The sequence below is a fragment of the Nyctereutes procyonoides genome, unplaced genomic scaffold (assembly GCF_905146905.1).
Source record: "Nyctereutes procyonoides isolate TBG_1078 unplaced genomic scaffold, NYPRO_anot_genome, whole genome shotgun sequence".
NCBI classification, from domain to species: domain Eukaryota; kingdom Metazoa; phylum Chordata; class Mammalia; order Carnivora; family Canidae; genus Nyctereutes; species Nyctereutes procyonoides.
In genome coordinates, this window is record NW_026575131.1 from 45642196 (window position 1) to 45661169 (window position 18974).

The 18974-nt window shown below is 58.0% G+C and overlaps 3 protein-coding genes across 3 annotated transcripts in view; all 3 read right to left on the reverse strand.

Annotated features, from left to right (window-relative positions):
* Positions 1–613: 613 nt before the first annotated feature.
* Positions 614–5174, reverse strand: OCEL1 (occludin/ELL domain containing 1). Its single transcript, XM_055344302.1, has 7 exons — positions 5108–5174; positions 2733–2875; positions 2213–2389; positions 1893–2092; positions 1502–1667; positions 1202–1255; positions 614–1019 (listed from the first exon to the last, which is right to left on the reverse strand). The coding sequence occupies exons 1-7, from the start codon at positions 5172–5174 to the stop codon at positions 897–899; spliced, it is 930 nt and encodes a 309-aa protein (XP_055200277.1). The 3' UTR covers positions 614–896.
* A 556-nt stretch (positions 5175–5730) lies between these two features.
* On the reverse strand, positions 5731–8631 carry USE1 (unconventional SNARE in the ER 1). Its single transcript, XM_055343669.1, has 8 exons — positions 8483–8631; positions 8098–8147; positions 7862–7940; positions 7619–7771; positions 7111–7123; positions 6643–6670; positions 6172–6346; positions 5731–5930 (listed from the first exon to the last, which is right to left on the reverse strand). The coding sequence occupies exons 1-8, from the start codon at positions 8621–8623 to the stop codon at positions 5748–5750; spliced, it is 822 nt and encodes a 273-aa protein (XP_055199644.1). The 5' UTR covers positions 8624–8631; the 3' UTR covers positions 5731–5747.
* A 1392-nt stretch (positions 8632–10023) lies between these two features.
* The window catches only part of MYO9B (myosin IXB), an 89134-nt gene continuing 80183 nt past the window's right edge, over positions 10024–18974 (reverse strand). Inside the window, 15 exon segments of the mRNA XM_055344267.1 lie at positions 10024–11311; positions 11314–11424; positions 11545–11672; positions 12359–12501; positions 12847–12894; positions 13328–13451; positions 14515–14646; positions 14860–14965; positions 15206–15334; positions 15423–15615; positions 16062–16135; positions 17028–17139; positions 17327–17368; positions 17457–17630; positions 17750–17848. Coding sequence (XP_055200242.1) covers positions 11010–11311; positions 11314–11424; positions 11545–11672; positions 12359–12501; positions 12847–12894; positions 13328–13451; positions 14515–14646; positions 14860–14965; positions 15206–15334; positions 15423–15615; positions 16062–16135; positions 17028–17139; positions 17327–17368; positions 17457–17630; positions 17750–17848 — 1917 coding nt within the window. The 3' untranslated portion in view covers positions 10024–11009.

Consider the following 18974-nt stretch of genomic DNA (forward strand, 5'->3'; position numbering starts at 1 on the left):
AGAGAAAGAGAGAGCACACGCTTGTCAGCAGGGGGAGGGGCAGAGGGAGAGGGAGAAGTGGACTCTCAGCAGAGCCTGGGGCCCGAGACCATGACTCAAACCGAAATCAAGAGTCAGATGCTCAGGATGCCTGGGTGGCTCAGCGGTTGTGTCTGCCTTCGGCTCAGGGTGGGATCCTGGAGTCCTGGGGTCAAGTCTTGCATCGGGCTCCCTGGGGGAAGCCTGCTTCTCCCTCTGCGTATGTCTCTGCCTCTCTCTCTGTGTCTCTCATGAATAAATAAAATCTTGAAGCAGGTACACTATCTCCTTAAAAAAAAAAGTCAGATGCTCAACTGACAGCCACCCAGGTGCCCCGGTTACTGGAAACTGTTGGGCCCTGGAGCTCCCCCAGCCCAAGCCTGGCTGAGCAAGTAATGCTGGATGTCGGCCCCTCAGCATCCAGGTCACATGATGGCTCTTGGTGGAGAGGGGGCCCTCTGGACAGACCAGAGTTCACACCCTGTGTGGATAAGTCGCTTTCCTGGAATTTTGATTTTTAACTCCATTAGATGGAAGAACAACTTTTTGGTGCCAACTGAGTGAAATCAGGAGTGTTAAGCGGCTGTACACAGTAGGCATTTCATAAATATTTACTGCACCGAGACACAGACTCAGGCAAGACCTGCTTCCAGGGGATGGGCTGAGATCTGGGCTCAGGGCCAGTGGTCCCTGTGGAGGTTCTGGGAAGGCTTCCTGGAGGAGGTGCCATTCGAGCTGGGTCTCAAAGGCTGAGGCATTTGCCAAAGCTACCCCAGGAAGGGGTAACAGAAGGAGCTAGAGCCAGGAGGTAGTAAGAGAGGCAAGTACAGGGCAAGGGGGCCACCCCGTGGTGTCCTTCCGCCTGTCCTCCAGGGCGCTCAGAAGTACACAGAGCCCTCGCAGTCTCCTTGCTCATCGAACTTCTGGATCTGCATCTTGAGGTGCCTGAGTTTGCCCTTCAGGTAGTGGCAGCGAGCCTGCTTGTCCAGGAAGCTGGGGTCCTGGGCAGGGCAAGACCCGGGAGAGTCCTTGTGGTGCTTTGGCCTCTGGCCCTCGGAGGCTCAACCCTTCACATCTTCCTCTTTGGACCTCAGTTTCCTCTCCTTGAAACTGGGCTCACTGAGCCTCTTGGGAGGATGGGGTGTGCAAAGGCGGGCCTGTGGGGCTCGGGGGCACAACTCACCGTCTGCTTCTTCTCAAATTCCCTCCAGACGCGGGCGGCAACGTTGGCTTCCTTCTGTGAGTAGAGAAGGGGTTGGGGGTGCTCAGAGGATTCTGAACTCAAGGATGGATGGGGAAACTGAGGCTCAGACAAAGTGACCCGGGGGTGCAGACTTCCAGGGCTGACCCTGGTTACTATGCTGTGGTGCCCAACCAGCCCAGAAGAGGAAGGGGCCCAGAGACCTGGACCCAGAGGGGGTCCCGGAGCCCAGGGTCCACCACCTGGAAGGGCTGTGGGCCAGGGGTGTCTGCTGGGGCTGACCTGGCTTCGGGGCCTGGGCAGTGAGTTCAGCAAGGTCTCCAGCTGCTGGAGTTTTGCCAGGGCCGAGCCCACCTCCTGCTGGAGCTCCAAGAACTCTGTGTACTGGTCCTGGAACACCGCAGCGTAGCGGCTGCGTTCCCTCTCACTGCTCACTTGTGGGTACTTCCTGCGGGGTTCAAGTGGGTCAGAGCGGGAGTGGGAAGAGCCCGACCCTTCCCCCAATCAGTTTAATCAGTTTAATTTGTTTTACTTTGCCCATGTTGGACTCCCGGCCCCAAAAGCCCCTTTTCTCTTTTTACTATTCGGTAAACTCTTATACATTTGTCGAACCCCAGCCTCTATGCCCCTTCCCTGTTCCCAGGCATCAGGAACAAAGTGGGGGGACACTCACAGCTCATAGTCGGGCACTGGCTGGGGCCTTGGCGTGTGCCCCCTGGGGATGGCTTCGATAGGCTTCCTGGTGCTCAAGAGGGCCCGGGAGGGCAGCTCATCCTCAAATACAATCTTCTTGGGCCTTGCCCTGGGGGCTCCTAGTTGAGGCTCGCACAGAGCGCGGGGGGCGCTGGCTTCCCGGCCTGGGGGCACCAGTCGCTGCAGGTGCCGCAGGAATCAGGTTCCCCACTTGCCTTGCCGCGGGGTGCCGCCCCCTCGGTAACCAGGGTGGGGAAGCCACGGCCCCCCACACCTGGGCGCCCTCCTGCCCCGACTCACCGGGGGCCCAGGGCCGGGCGGGCGGGTCTGCAGGTCCCCACGGTGGCCGCGGGGCTTGGGCGGCTCCCGGGTGGGCATCGGCTTCGGCGAGGCGCCGGTGGGGCGTCCCCGGGGCGGCGAGCTGGTCCTGCGGGGGGCGCCGTGGCCCGCGCGTGGCGGGGGCGGTCGGCGAGCGGCCTGCGGAGCCGGAGAGGCGCGCGCCTGGGGCGGGCGGGGCCGCGGGAGCACCGGGGGACGGACCCCGGAGCCGCGCACCGGCCGCCACCGCCCACTCCGTCATTTGCATACACGCACCCGATTGGCTCACACAGCAGCCCGCCCCCGGCGGCGCAACCCGGAAAGGCGCTACGCCCGTGACGTCAGCGCGCATCCCGGGTGGGCCCCGCCTCCAGTTAACCCCCGCGCTGCTGCAGCCTCGCCTGCTTAGGGCGCGTGAAGCCCGCGGACACCACCCCCGGGAAGCCCCCCGGGACCTCCGCCCCAGCTGCCGGCCGCACGGACGGCTCCCGTCCGGGGTTACCTGTCCCAGCGTCCGGGTCTCCGAACCTGGGTCCGCTCCCAGAGACGCGCCCGAGTCCAGGTTGTGCTTTAACTTCAAAGGTTGGACCCAACTGGCGGGGTCGCTCCACAGGGTGGGGCGGGGCCTAGCGCGGCTGGGCGGGGCTGGCGGGGAGGGGGCGGCACCCCGCGGTAAGGGAAGTGGGAACCTGACCTGCTGGTGCTTGGAGCTGGCCGCTCACCTTCTCTGACCCTCAGTGTTTGTTTTTGTTTTTTTGGCCTGAAAAACCAGTGGTTTTAGCAAACTTGTACTTATCGGGTGGCGGGCACTGAGGGGGGCACTTGACGGCATGAGCACTGGGTGTTATTCTGTATGTTGGCAAATTGAACACCAATAAAAAATAAATTTATTAAAAAAAACTTGTACTTATCTATTTACTCAAAAATTATATTTTATTTTTTTAAGATTATTTATTTATTCATGATAGACATAGGGGGAGAGAGAGGCAGAGACACAGGCAGAGGGAGAAGCAGGCTCCATGCAGGGAGCCCGACGCGGGACTCTGTCCCGGGACTTCAGGATCGCGCCCTGGGCCAAAGGCAGGCGCTAAACCGCTGAGCCACCCAGGGATCCCCAAAAACTATATTTTAAAAATATGAGAGAAACTCTGGTTGTCCCACTTTTTAAAATTTTTTAAAGATTTTATTTATTTATTCATGAGAGACACAGAGAGAGAGGCAGAAACACAGGCAGAGGGAGAAGCAGGCTCCATGCAGGGAACCCCATGTGGGACTCCATCCTGGGTCTCCAGGATCATGCCCTGGGCCAAAGGCAGATGCTCAACTGCTGAGCCACCCAGGCAGTCCCCCACTTTTCTAACTCCAGGGCTATTACGGTTTCCCACAAGAAGTTTTACATCTTAACTAATCTGGTGAGAGAAAAAGTTCAAAGACGATATGTTTTTCTTTTCCTGCACATTTTTTTTCTTGTTGATTTCTGGGAGCTCTTTGTATACCAAGGATGTAGTTTAACCAAGTAGTGTATCTCTTCTTTTACTACTATAGGTGAGATCGTCCCATACATTTTGCAGCTTTTTTTTTCCCCGCATGAAGGAAACTAAATATTCATTAAGCCCTTGCTGTTTTACTAAATTCTCTGGTTTAAATAGCTTTTTTTTAGTTACTTTGAGTTTTTCATATAGTCCTATCATCTGCAAATTAACTTTGCCTTTCTCCTCATTTTTAAAAATTATTTATTTATATATATTTTATAGATTTTACTTATTTATTCATGAGAGACAGAGAGAGAGGCAGAGACAGAGGCAGAGGGAGAAGCAGGCTCCATGCAGGGAGCCCGACATGGGACTCGATCTTGGGTCTCCAGGACCACACCCTAGGCCGAAGGTGACGCTATACCGCTGAGCCACCCGGGCTGCCCTGTCCTCATTTTTATTTATTTTTTATTTTTTTTAAATTTATTTTTTTTATTTTTTTATTTACGATAGTCATACAGAGAGAGAGAGAGAGGCAGAGACACAGGCAGAGGGAGAAGCAGGCTCCGTGCACCGGGAGCCTGACGTGGGATTCGATCCCGGGTCTCCAGGATCGCGCCCTGGGCCAAAGGCAGGCGCCAAACCGCTGTGCCACCCAGGGATCCCATCCCTGTCCTCATTTTTAAATCTCAATTCTTTCTTGTCTAGTTGAATTGACCAGCACTTCCAGACGATGTTAAACCTCTGGGGGAGTTGGGTGGATTCTGTGGGCATCCCCCTCCACCCTCCTGTCTTTGGTGGCAGGATTGCCAGTATTTGTTCATTAAATTGAGTGCTGTCTTTGGCTTGAGATTCTGCAGTTAAATGAGGGCAATATCTATCATTGCTTATTATTATTTTTTAAAAATTTTATTTATTTTTTTGCTTATTGTTTATTGAGGGATATTGAGTAACGGATACTCTACAGTACAAAGTACGATTTTACCCTCTGATTTTGCTTCCTGATGCATGAATGTGGCTATTAACAAACTTCCTATCAAACCATTTCTGCATCTTGTGTGAGCCTTCTTAAGATGGATTTTTTTTTCCCAAAGACTTTAGGTAAGCTCTATACCCAAAGTGGAGCTCGAACTTACAACCCTGACACCAAGAGTTGCATCCTCTACAGACTGAGCCCGCCAGGTGCCCCTTAAGATCTATTTTTTGCAAGTTGCCACTAGAGCTTATAAAAAACTTTAGTTGGTGTTTTTACACCCATGTTGACGTTGACCCTCCACCTGGGTACTTCCATGTATATCCCCACGGTGGCCACTCTCACAGGCCTGGGACAAACATCCTAGTGCACCTGTTACCTGCCCAGACTCTCTCACTGAGCTCCCTTGGTCACCTCCTTCACAGGCTTCACCTTTGACATCTGGAGGGAGGGTGAGCAGAGCCCAGGACTGATGGTTCTCCTGGGACTCCCACTCCATGACCTCTTCCAGGGTCCAACTCTGGAGTAGTGCCCACGCAGTTCTCACCTGAAATGATCAGGCTATGTCCTTGGCAGGGCAGAGTTCCCACAGACCCTTGTGTGTTTGTTGAATGGCTTGGTGAAGGCTCTCTAGTTTCCTGAGAGCTCAGGTTGTGGCTGGACTAAGTCCTGTCTCTGAATTCTCACCTTCAGTCGCAAGCAAGGCCCAGCACTGATGCTCTCTCCTCCAGGCTGACGTCCAGAGGTAGCCCCATTCCCCTCCCACCCTCCGGGCTTCACCGCGACCAGACAGGCTGAAGGCACCTGGCTCTGACCCTACAAGCCGGGGGCTCCTGTGGCTTCTTGGAACCTGGCCTTTTTCAGTGTGGGGTAGGTACCACGGAGGGACTGAAGTGGGGGGTGTTGCTGGGTCACTACTCCTCCCATACTGACCTTTCTCTCCTGGTCATGCGTTCCCCGTGGCTCTCAGGAACCTGCAAAGAGCCTCCATATTGTTGTCCAGCCCAAAGGGCAGCCCTGGACACGGGTGGAGGGCAGACAGAGGCTAGACAAGCTGGGCCAGCACAGGTCTTTATTTGAGTTTGGGCATGATGCGAATGAAGAGGATCATGCTGATGAAGATGAAGCAGACGATAATAAGCATGGCCCAGAGCAGCCAGTTGACCGACTTCTGTGTGTGCTGCTCCAGCCGCTCCGATTCGGTCTTCAGCTTCTCCAGGTTCTGGTCAGCCATCTTGAGGGAGTGTGACAGGGTCTGTGGGCGAGGTGGGGAGGTGTCAATGGGACTATGGCCAAGTGTGGCCTCTCCCTGCCGCCTGGGGGCAAGTCTGCTCCTCTTGACCCTTGCTAGTACTATGTTCTCTGCTGGGGGGTCCACGTCTGCCTTCTTTCAAACTTCTATCATCCAAGAGAGCCCTGGACACGAGGCCCCTCTGCTGGGGAGCCTTCTCTGGTGTCCCGGGGCAGAGGCTAGGAAGTTCCCCCGGCCCTCACACCTGGTTGTCCTTCTTAATGACGCTCTGGGCGGCCAGCGTGTTGCTCTTGAGGCTCCTGGCCAGGCCCAGCATCTCCTCCGCCAGCTTCTCCTGGAGGTCCTGATGCCGCTGCAGGACGACGTCTAGCTCGGCTGCTGATTGTTTCTCATCCCCTGATCTGGGCCCTGCCACCCCGCTGACCTCACACAGAGGTGGACGGGTGGGCAGGAGACAGGGTGGAGGAGTGGGAAGAGACCAACACATTCCCAGGGAGCCCAGAGGTTATGGCTCCAGCCCCTGCCCTGCGTAGGATTCCGTTTCCCCTTCTTCACTTTGGCTTTTTGGAAGAGCATCCCCAGAAGTGGCTTCTGATCAGTGATTTAGATGCTTGTGGGGGCCTTCATGGTTTGGTGCCTCAGTGGTCCCAGGTTCATCCCGCCCCACCCTCCCCATCCCCATGCCCCCCCCCCCCCAAGGGCTGAAGACACTCACGTTCTCTTCCTCACATCCAGCTTGGGCTCTGGAAGCAAAAAAGGCCAAGCAGGAAGAAGGAGAAGATTGGTTTCCTGTTTCCCAGCTTCCTGATGGTTGCTTGTGATGTGTCTGCTACTCATCATGTCGTTTCCTGTCTTATCTGCTTCCCAGTGAGCTCCTGATCATGCTTCAAAGCTCTAGCTCAAAAGTCCTCTCTTCTAAGCAGTTTCCCTCACTCCTATCTGGGCTCCCCCAGGCCCCAGGCCCCCTCTGTTGGCTTACCCTTGGCCCTGCGGCCTGGGGGTATCCAGTTTTCTTCCCTCTGGGGGCCAGCTCCTCTGTCCTGGCATCCCCATCAGGCACACCTAGGTGACGCCCCTGGGGCTACACTCCCTGGGCTGTGGGAGACCCCAGGGGAGCCAGGCGCAGGATGTGAGGCAGCGTGACAATTAAGCCTCAAGTCCTGTTTTACTCAGGGTGACTCACCTCCAGCAGAATCCTATGGGAAAAAGAGAGAGCCATGAAGTCACCTGCCTTGTCCTGCACCCCAAACTATCCTTTCTGCTCTCAGACTCCGCCCCCACAACCCCGCCGGCAATTCCCATGACCTCAGGATCTCAGTTTCTTCATATTTTGAAGGGTTTAGCTGATCCACATAAAAGGCTCAAAAAGATACTTGCCGTCCTATTTTGCAGATGGAAAAACTTGTCTATTTGTGGCAAGATGAGATAAAGTCATGTAACTGTGGCAAACTCATCTGATGCTCTGGGCCAACTCTGGGGTGCCAACTAGACAGGTGCCATTTTTGCCTCGGACCAAACTCCTATCTATCTAGCAAAGTCCTGGCTCGGCCTTTCTTGATGGCCCAGGGCAGAGGCTGTTGGGCTCCCTAGGGTCCCTATGCCTACCAGCATTTGTTGTTCTGGCCACACCCAGGCACTAAACTGTCCCTGACCAGAGGGTTCCCAGGGACCAGGGAGGAAGGCAGCCCTACCGTGCCTAGCAGCTCATTCCTCATTTCGCTAGTGTATCGTGCCCGTGACTGCAGGTGCACCGTCTTCGTGGCAGGCACCCGCTCCCTGGCTGTGGTTGGTACGCGGCCAGGGGCCAGGAACTGGTTGGCTAGTGCCTTCTCTGAGGCAGAGGTCTGCAGAAGGGGGAAGAGGGGTCACCGGAGGGGCAGGTCCAGGGCAGGTGAGTGTGATGAGGGCTGAGGAAGTAGAGCACCCCTGCTCACCAGCTTCTCTGCCTGCAGCATCCCCTTCAGGAAATCCACCTTGCGGGAATATTCATTGATCACCTCAGAGGCTGGTTTGCTGGAAGGTGAGAAGAGGAAAAAGAAAACCTGCCCACTGTCTCTAGTTCCCGGAAGGATCTCGGCAGGGGCTGGGGCCCAGGGATTCCCCAACAGGAGCTGGCCCTGGCCCTGATTCCCATCCCAGATTTGAAGCCCCTGTAGCCACCTGCACTCACCTTGCTTGGGCTTTCAGGGCCTGCAGCATGTCCTCAAGGGCTCCCACGTACTGGGAAGGGAAAGTGGGGGTGTCAGCCTGGTCCCCCATACCCTTCCACTCCTCCCTCTCCTGCCCAAAGGGGGAATGGTGGAGTGTTGTCAGGGCCAACAAGGGGCGGGGCCAGGATGGGGGCGGGGCCGAAAGGGGAGGAGACACGCGTCAAGGGGGCGGGGCCAGATGAACCCTAGGGAATGGGGCAGGCGCTGCAGGTGGACGTGGCGGACCGACCGGAAGGGGCGTGGCCAGAGCGGTTGTTGGGCCGGGGGAGCGGGGCCCGGTGGCCGCTACCGCGGAGGCCACCCCCCGGAAGTCAAGCTCCACTTGACAGTGCAGATTTCCCTCACCTTCTCCAGACGCCACTCTTCCGGGTCCCGCTTCTCCGCTGCCATCGCCTCGCAGCGGCACAGCAACCGCACTAGGTTCAGCTCCAGCCTCGACGCTGCCATCATCTCCCGGCCGTACCCTGCCCCTTCCGCCGGCGCCATCTTGGAGAAGGGCGGAAGTGCCCTCTTTGGGCCTCTTCCGGGCGCGTCCGCCACTCGTTCGCTGTTTCGTCTTGGGGGCGGAACTAACGTGTTTTTTGGGGGCGGGGGGGACTAATGTGTTGTTTTAGGGAGAGGCGCTGTACTGTCCGTATCTACTCGAGACTAAATGGCGTTTTTTCCCTCTCAAGCGTCTTAACCCGTCCGGAGGGGTTAGACGGACCCGGTCCATTCGTCCCTCACGCCGTCTCCTGCTCGGTTCTTCGCACGCCGAGCTCTTCCGTACCCCGGCAGCCCTACCCGGTTCTTGCCTGGGTACGGGCCTGGGATGCAGGAATCCGAGGCTTAGGGGCCCATCCAGAGTTTACGGTTATGAGCTTCCGGCCCTGACACCGACTCCATCCCCCCCACCGCAGTGGCCCTGAGGAAGTTTATTTTCTGGGCCCGGTTCCTTCTTTGGGAAAGGCACAGTGTGACAAAGCCTGCCTCAAGGGGGGACATTAGCTCTCGGGGTGAGAGGTGGGACAGTCAGACCCCCATGGAAAGAACCCCACCTGGGTCCTCAGGCAGTCAAGGCCCATCCTGTGACCTCCCTGCACCCCTTGGCCTGCGGAGGGCAGGGTAGGGATTGGAACGTCAGAGGTACTGGAGCTTGGCTGGCACGCAGCACTCATCCATCTTCCACCCCTGACGTCACCTGTGTCCTGGTCACACCAGTGGGCTTGGTGTCCTCGCAAAATACTATGTAGGAGACTAAACCCAGGGTGAATGAAATAGGGCACTAGAGGCAGCTGGGGCAGGCTCTGAATCCCAGCCCTGCCCCATCCCAAATATGTGGCCTCGGACAAGCCTCCCAGCTCTTTCTCGTGTGTCACATGGACTAGGGTTCTTCACTGTCCACCCCCCGCCAGCCCCATGGGCCCCACCTGCCAGCAAGTTCCCACAGCTGCCCATCTTATTGCAGACTGGGAGTTGGTCTGAGAGGGGATGGTGGGGGTGGGGATGGGGTGTGTACCTTCTGGCTTTGGGGGTCCAATGGGAACTGATCTCTTCATAATGAGATGACCCTTTTAGCTGACATTTAAGTCTTAAGTAGGGATAGGGTGGGTGCTAAAACATGGCAACAGGAGGCAGTCCCCCCACCCCCACCCCTGGCCCCATTTCCAGATTAATAAATAAGCACCTCCAGGAAGCACACCACTCCAGAGTGAGGAGTAATGTGAAATTCCAACAGCAGTGTTTGCTGGGGGCGGGGGGTGTCAAGGCAGGTCCTCCCAGACAAGGGACATAGCCCCTTGCCCTGCATCTGTCTTGGCTGAGGCCACAGGGTGGACCCCCCCCCACCTGCCAGCCCCTCCTCCCACAACTGACTCTGAACCAGTCTGAGAGGAACTGCACACAAATACCTTTTAGGCACTTTTTATTTTGCACGGCTTGCGGGGCACCCGGGGCACCCACCTCTCATCCCAGACCTGTGGCCATGTGTCTGGGGAGTGAGCCAAGCCTAAGAGAGGGGAAGCCCAACTCCGGAGAGCCCCAGGCTGTCACTGTTGTCCAGTAGGAATGTACAACCTTGCCCTCCCTGCCTGTGAGTGGTCCTGAGTCGCGGCTCCTGTTTGCCACGTGGAGTGGGCAGTGTGCCGAGGGCGGCCTCCTCCAGCCTCCTGAGTCCAGGGCATGGTGGACAGAAGAGTGATGGCCACATTCAAGTGTCCCTCGGATGTGAGGTCTGTGGTGCTGCAGGTGGAGGCTGCCTACCACCTTGTGTCCTGACTCCAGTCACCAGCCTTGAACCCCAGAGGGGCCCCAATACTCCTTCCAAGGCATGCCAGCCAGGTGGCTGCCAGCCGGGCAGAGGATGAGTCTGAGAAAGACTTGGGGGCAGTCATGTGCCCCAAGTGTCCAGATCCCTTGGGCAAGGTCCTGGCCCTCAGACCCTGGGCCCCAAGCCGTCCTCGTGCAGGTCCGGGCCTCTGACATGTGGCAGCTGTGCAGGCTTTGCTCTGAAGACTCATGTCCGGGTTATAAGGGAGATGCAGGGCGTTAATATAAAAGTTTGTACATACATGTATAAAAAACAATTTGGTCTCTGGTTAAGGCTGTTAACAGTTTAAAGTTATGTAAACCGCGCACAAAGAAACAGTTACCATAAAAACAAAAAAAGAGGTGGGGGATGCCAATGCCAGGCTGCCCACCATGATTTGGTGATCTGAGTGGGCGCATCTATATGATGTGGGTAGGCTGAGCCTTGGGTGGCCTCTCCCTGCTTAGGACTCTGCAATTGGGGCTAGTGCCCACCTCACATTGTCTTGGAGTTTTTCATTTGGGATCCTTCTCAGCCAGATGCTGGCTCTTCAGCTCAGTGACCAGCTCTGGCACTGGGTGGTCCTCAGCCATTGGCCTGGCCCGAAGTGGGGGGCAGGCAGTAGGTTGGGGGATCTGAGTACCTCCGCTTGGCCCCAGGAAGCCGGCTGTCCTCATCCAGGGGCTCCCGGATGCCCTGCACGGGCAGGTGAGTGCTGGGTGTGATATACACAGAGTGTACCTGGTCCGGGCGGCGGGCAGGCGGCTCTCGGCGCCTCACTGGGGCAGCAGCCTCCTGGGCACCCGGTGCCCGGCCAGGGAGGTGGGAGGGCAGGCCGGGTGGGAGCTTGATGTTGGTTGTGGGCATGATGGGGGTCCGCCGGGGGTCTTCACTCTGACCGTCACGAAGGACGACGGCCTTCGTCGTGGAGGGGCGGCTGCCACGGGGAGGGGGCTCAGGGCAGGCGCGCCGGGGCTGGGGAGAGCAGGCGCGGGGGGCCCTTTTGAGAGACAGACGGCAGGGTTACTGCAGCTTCGGGGCCAGGAGACGGACCCTTGCCCCAGGGCCTGCCGGTGGTGAACATGGGAAGGAGCAAAGCAGACGCTGCCTTAATACTGACCTTCGGAGGCCCCCCGCCCGGCCCGCTCTTCCAACAGGCTCTCAGTGCTGGCTGACGTTTCAGAGTCCAGGTTTTCCTCATCGGAGCCCCGAGGGTCCAGCTCCGGCAGCCGATAGGTGATGTCCTCCCTGGGGGTAGGGGGAGGGTGTCACGGTGTCCAAGGCTGTTCCCAAGGTCAAAGACCACCCAACAATAGTGCGGGGCCAGCAGGGGAAAGAATAGGAACTTCCTGGTCCTGGGTGGGAGGCCCTGCCCTTAGTACCCATCCCCAAATCACATCTGGCCCAGAGAAACTCCGAGGAGCAATGTGTCAGGCTGCTGAGGGAAGCCATCCACCTCGCCCTATACTCAGCTAGTGATATGTTTTTGCCTCAGGGCCTTTGCAAGTGCTATTCCCTCTGCCCGGAGGGAGTCCTCTACCCTGTTCCTAGGACTGGGGTGGCCAGGTGGCCCAGGTCACACCTGTTCTACTGGCATAATGTTAGTGGCAGCCCTACTCACAGTCACATCTTGACCAGATGACAGATTCGTTGTTTACCCTAGTTAAGACCAACTTTAAGACAAAGTTTGGGCATTATCCCTCTGCTGCCCCTTCTTTCCCTGTGGACCACGTGGCTTCCCATGGTCAAGCATGGGGTTTAAACAGAGCCCTAGGCTGCATTTTAGGACAGTAGCACCCCATGAGGGAGGTACTGGATGACGGGAAGGAATCTAGCCCGTCAGCCTCCTAACAGCCAGGTCTGCTCTGCAGAGGGGCCTGGGGATGGGGGCTAGATGGCACAGCTGAGGGCAGAAAGGGGGCAGAGACACTTGCTTCTCCTCTTTGATGGACTGGATCCGCTCAATGAGGATCTCCTTCTCACGGTCCTCATCACCGCTGGGCACTTCTTCTTCTGGCAGCACCCCCAGCTCCTCCAGGCTGCCAGCACTGCTTCCTCGGGCCTTGGGGCTCTTGATCTACAACAGAGAAGTGGCAGGTCTGGCTGGCCCCTCCGGGTGGGTGGGGCCGGTGCTCTCAGGAGGGGAGAGTCGGGTGTGAACAGCTCTGGGAGAGGTTAGTTCTGATGTGGAAGGTGGATTTAGTGAGGCTGTTCCAAGGATCACATGGGGGCCGCGTGGCTGGTGCTCAGCTGATTAGTCATCCTCCGCACAGGTGGTCAGCAGCAGTGGGCCTCCCCCAGCATGCACTTCCAGAAGGTTAGCACGTGCTCGGTCTATCCTATGAGACCATGGGCACGGAGGGAACCCAGCATGCACCGCACCCGGAGTCATGCAGGGTGGGCCCACGGAACATGTACATACCAGGACCCCCTCATAGGGAGACGAGAACCCCAGTTTGAGAGGCCATGGCTGGGGAAGAGACGAACAGAGGGTAACCACCCAGGGCCATGACCACCACCCAGGCATGTCACGGGCACCAAGCCACATCTGACTGTAGGGATAAGGACAGGGCCCTCCCAGGGGAACCAGGACTTGCCTCCCCAAGCCCCCACCCCCACCGTATGGCCACTTTCCCTGGAGGTGTGGGTGGAGGATGATGTGAACATCACCAAGTGGATGACAGGTCCCCTGCTGCCCTTTGAGGGCTGGTTGGCAAGAGGCTGAGCGAAGAAGGCGGTCATTGAGCTGAGTGGGGGAACTGGCCCCCAACCGTGCTCCCATGAGGCCCCTGGCAGGAAGGCTTGTGGCCAAGGGTGGGCTGGGAGCTCAAGGGGTGGAAAAGTGAGACCTCGCCCCACCGCCCCAGCCAGGCCCCTGACCACGCCCCACCCAGCGTGCTTACAGCGTTCTGTCGCAGGAGGGAGAGCCTGCGGAAGGCGATGCTCTCCGCAGCTTCCAGCTGGTTAATCTCCTCCATCTTCACCTTGTACTTCCTCATCTGTTCTTTGATCAGCATTTCCACGCAGCTGCGGAGAAGGGGACTCAGTTACTGCCCCCAGGATGGCGGTGTTGGGGCCTGGGGTCTAGAGAGGCCCTAGCTGGAGACCCAGATAGAGGCCACACAGGGCTGCAGACACAGCCATGGGCGGTGGCCCTCATCTCTGTGCCAGCTCACCGTGTGACCTCATGTGGCTTGTGCCACCTTTCCGAGCCTGAGTCCCTGTCTCAACAAGGCTCCTGTTTTTTTTTTTTTTTTTTTTATGATAGGCACCCAGTGAGAGAGAGAGGCAGAGACACAGGCAGAGGGAGAAGCAGGCTCCATACACCAGAAGCCCGACGTGGGATTCGATCCTGGGTCTCCAGGATCGGCCCTGGGCCAAAGGCAGGCGCTAAACCGCTGCGCCACCCAGGGATCCCAAGGCTCCTGGTTTGAAGGAAGAAGTCTGGCATCTTGGATCAAAGTGAACCAATCCCTCACAGTCATCCTGCCTCACGCAGGAGTATGAACAGGGAGCCTGGGCGACAGGTTGCAGGGGCTGCAGGCACTGAGCCCCCGGGGGCTCCAGCAGGTGCACTGTGAGTGCTAAGGGTGTGCGGCAGCTCAGCCCAGGAGAGGCAGTCACAATTCAGGTTTTCCATCATCACACCCACATAAGAAAAAATGGGAGCAAAGAATGTGCTGGAAGAGGCTGGAAGGAAATCTGTCATCACCACGCCGCTACCTGGGTAGTGTCAGGGCCGCACAAGAAACAACCTAGGGTGACAGGTTCTTCTTTTTACAACTCGAAGCCTGAATAATGTCCCATTAGTCTGACGACTTCCTTCTGAGTTCTTCTGAAGAACTCTGAAAACTTTTGAAGACGGCGCAGGGGGCAGAAGGGACCCCCAGACAGCTGCCTCTTTCCCGACAGTTCTCACTGCTGCCAGAGGCCAAGAACATGGGGCTTTACTGTCTGCCCCGCACCCTGCGACTGGAGAGGAGGGCTTCCTCCTTTTTCCCCAAGTTCTTCAGCCTCAAACACACTTGGCAGTGATGCCCTGGCCGCTGAAGGAGACATGGGGTGGGGAGCCCTGGCACCCAGCACTCACGTGGTGACCTTGAGGACATCCTTCATGCTGGTCAGTGGGTCTGAGTTGTCGGGGCAGCGCAGGAGGCAGGGTGCGAAGATGATGGCTAGAGCGCTGGGTGACATACGGTTCACGTCTTCAAGCAGGGCCACCCTGCGTGGTGAGCGGCAGTTAGGGGTGGCCAGGAAGCTCCTGGACCGAGGCCAGAGCCCTGGGGTTGTGGCACCACACCCTGGAGCTGGGAGAGGGGCACGAGAGGCACACAGAAGAGTCTGGGGGCCCCCCACCTGAGGGACCCAGGGAACACTGCAGCGGGGCTCTTGATGGGGACCCCCACCCCAGGGAGAGCAGGCAGCAGGCACTTGCTTGACGAGGTGGAAGATGAGCCGCTCCAGAGAGTTGTGGTTGGCCTCAGGCAGGTGCTCCAGGACGGCGTAGATGGCAGCCAGCTGCTCCTGCTTCTCTGGCAGCTCTAGGAGGGCCCAGCGCGTCAGTTCCCCGTGGGCCTGGCCCTGACACGTTCCCAGGGTGCCCGGGAGCCTCCCACTGAGTGGGGGCTGGGCTGGGTGTGTGACAAGATGCAGAGCCCCACGGGGGTCCTGGCCCTGCCCCAGACTAGGCACCTGCACCTCTCGGACCGGCCACAGTGAGCACCTGTGGTTCGAACCCCGACCCTGCCCACCTGCCCACCCTCGCTGCTGCCGAGACTCACCTACAGCTCGGAGGAAGTCGCCGTACTGGGCAAAAGTCATGAGGGGCTCGGGCAGCTCTCGAAGCCACTGCTTGAGCACGCCGGTGATGGCATGGATGGGGAAGTTCTCCAGCTTGACGGCTGTGGGGTCTGTGTGGAGGCCAGGGCGGGGCTGGTGAGGACAGGCAGGGGGGCCGTGCCCGCGCCCCCACGGTGCCCACCCACCCTCGACACCCACCTGTCTGCAGTGCCTGTCTTAGCTCCCGAGTGCGGTTGGCGGCGCCTGACTTGCGGTAGAGGCCCTCGGTGTATAGGCCATGCATCTCCACATGTTCTAGAAGCTTCTCCAGCACGATGGGGACTGAGGCCTTGTCACTGGTCAGGCTGTCCACGCACACGCCGAAGTGGCCTGGCTCGGCACCGGGCTCGCTCTGCAACACCAGAGGTGGGGTCAGGCCTCCCGTGTGGGCTCCATCCCTCCCTGCAGGCTGCTGGGGGCGGCTGCCTGGGAAGGTGAGCTTGTTGATCGCCGGGCAGGGGTTCCCCACAGCTCCCGCAGGGCAGATGGTCCTGCTCTTGCTGCAGCCCCAGTGCTTGGGACCCTCCTCCCTTGTGCTTCCCTCCCTCTGGAGGAGGGAGGAGCAGGGCTGGAGGTCTGAGATGCACACAGAAGCCCAGTCCTGTCTCGGGGGACTCCAGGGGTCTCTGACAGAGCCAGAGTGTGCTCTGCTGACACCAGACCAGCCCCTCCTGCCAGCTCCCTGCTCCTACCTGACACCTAACCTTGGCTTTGCACCAAGCACACCTTCTCCCCCTATGGCTTAGGATGGCCTCACCCAGGTGTTCTGGGGAGGTTCCTGGCCCTGCAGGGGCTCACCTTTCTCCCGCATGTGTAGGAACAGTAGGTCTGAATCTTGTGCACACACTTCTTGTGGCAGGTCATCTTGCACACTAGGAGGTCATGGGGGGTGTCACAGATGGTGCATCAAGGGCCCCAGGTCCCTGGGGCCACCTGCCCTATCAGCCAGGGATCCGCTGACTGGCTTCTGAACTTGAGTCTAAGAATTTCTGCCTTGATTCCCACGACAGGAAGCCACATGGGCAGATGTTCACAGCTGGTGACTGTTAGTGGCCTTAGAGCCCGGCCAATGGGACAGGAGCAGGGGTTTGGGGAGCCATACTTGAGAGAGAAAGTTAGCTGAGACCAAAAAAGAGGGGGCACCAAGTGTCCTGGTCTCAGGAGTATCTGTGACGGACACAGGCGGATAGGTTGCTCCTTACACGAGGACTGAGGAGATAGGAGACCCGGGCAGAAGACAGGGGGGCTGATCACGGAGGGAAAACACAACTGCCAGAGACCTGACTGAGCTGGCCCAGGGCTAGACCCTCCTGCCAGCTGGGTCATCCTGGACTTTGTCTGTGTCTCAGGGCTCCTATGGGGGTGCCTGGCCTTGCCTGCCACATGAGGGGGGGACTCTGGGGGTCTGGAGAGGTGCTAGTGGTGCAGGCAGCAGAAGCAGTGGGTTCCTAAGCTGGGAGGTGGGACATGGGGTAGCCTGCCAAGGGGGGGTCATGTGGAGGGCAGGCTGCAGAGGAGGGTGGGGGCCTCAGGGCTGGCTGAGAATCGGGATTTACCCCAGGGTGATGGTGGGAGGACTGAGAGGGTGAGGCATGGCCAGGGAAGTGTTCCAGAAAGTTCCACTCTGTGGCTCACATGAAGGCCCAGGTGCACAGGGAGGGGTTGGGGACATGGTGAAGGGTTAGGAGGTTTGGTGGAGGGTAGTGGGGTATGAGGGGAAGTGGTGGGGGAGTTAGGGAATGCTGGAGGGGGGCGGGCACTCACCGCTGCAGAGCAGGGCCTTGTCCATGAGCCAGATGTATGAGAGGCACTGCTCACACGACTGTGGGATGCTCACCTGGTAGCTGACGAACACGTGCCCGTTGTGGTGCTGGGCCTGGGGGCCACAGGGGAGGGTGTTGAGTGGCCAGGGGGACCCTCCACGGTCTTACCACGCGGCTACTCAGTGTGATCATAGCACGTGGCATCTCAGGGCTGAGGTGCGTGGTCACCATTAGGGCTCCGTATGGCCGAGCAGGCAAACACGCTCACACACGCTCACACACACACGCACAAATACTCACAGCGCGATCCTGCTTCCGCTTCTTCTTCTGAGCTTTGCTCTGCTGTGAGGGAGCACAGAAGTGAAGTCTGGATCGGCCCTGGGAGCACCCCTGCCTCCCCGCGCACCGTCCCTGAGGCGGCACCACCAACCTTGGGCGGCTCGAAGTCGTTCTTGGTGTGCCCGCGGGTGAACTCGTCAAGCAGCGACTGGAAGAGGTTGAGGACCAGGTTGGTGTCCTTTTCACCCCGCTCTACTGCCAGGTTGTTCACCACAATCTGGTAGTTCTCCATCAGGTCCTTGTAGCCGACGTGGATCTTCCCGTTCTGTGGGGATGCAGGTGTGACCCCGGTGGGACAGACAGCGGTGGGGTGTGGGGGGGTGCCCTGAAGAAGGCTCAGGAATCCCCACAGGGGCCCTCCCCAGGGCTGGGGGCTGCACGTACGGGGACAGAGTACATGGTTTTGAGGTTGCTCCTGAACTTCTCAGTGGCTTCGATAAATAAGCTCTCGGTGGGAGTCTTCTGAGAACGCAGATCATTTATCTGGAGAAAAAGAGATGCCCTGATGTGGAGTTACCTGAGGCTTGGCATCTGATTGGTTGTTGCTCTGCTCCATTCCAGGTCCTTCCCTCACTCCTCTACGATCCCAGCAAAAAAATCCAGGCCCTCTGGCCAATCCTAGTCTTTCCAATCCTTTCAGTCCAGGTTTAAACTAAACACCCAGCATCTGGGGCTGGATTACGCTAGGGGCGGGTGTTGAACAGCATCCCTGGCCTCCACCCACCAGATGCCAGTAGCACTCCCCACTCATGACAGCCAAAGATGTCTGCAGATGTAGCAACGGTCCCCTGGAACACAATCATCCCTGACTGAAAACCAGTGGTCTAGCCCGGGCCCCTCCTTCCACCCTACACAGGTGCCGACACTGAGCCACGCCCCAGATGCATGTCATGGTTACGGATTCACGGCCACCATATACAACAAGTGCTTAATCAGCATCTGCTCTGAGACCCAATGCATTTTGTAAAAGTGTATTTGAAGCAAAATAAGTTGATGGCCACAGTGAGGCCACTGGGGGATGCAGGTATGTCCGGCGCCCTCCTGGCTGCAAGCACTTCCATTTCAAGGATGAAAGTGGGGCAATTACCCCTAAGGGTGCTGAGAGATAACAGAGAAAGTGTCTTCAAACACTAGATTTTGAACTTCCTGGGCAGGTACTGCCAGATAAAACTCATTTGCCTGGTGCCCACCTGCACGCACAAGTGCACACACCTCTGCAGGAGAGGACTCTGGCCCAGGCTACACCCCCTCGCCTGAGGCTCTCAGGACAGGTATGTCCCAGAAGTAGGCACTCTGGATGTAACACTGTTCCACGTGTTCTGTGCAGTCCCTGTAATCAGACCCACTGAACTTTTTTTTTTTTTAAGATTTTATTTATTTATTCATGATAGACACAGAAAAAGAAGAGAGACAGAGACACAGGCAGAGGGAGAAGCAGGCTCCACGCAGGGAGCCAGAAGTGGGACTCGATCCCGGGACTCCAGGATCACGCCCTGGGCCAAAGGCAGGTATGGATCCGCTGAGCCACCCTGGGATTCCCCCCCCCCCCACCTTTTTTAAGTAAGCTTTATGCCCAACATGGAGATTGAACTCATGACCCCAAGGTCAA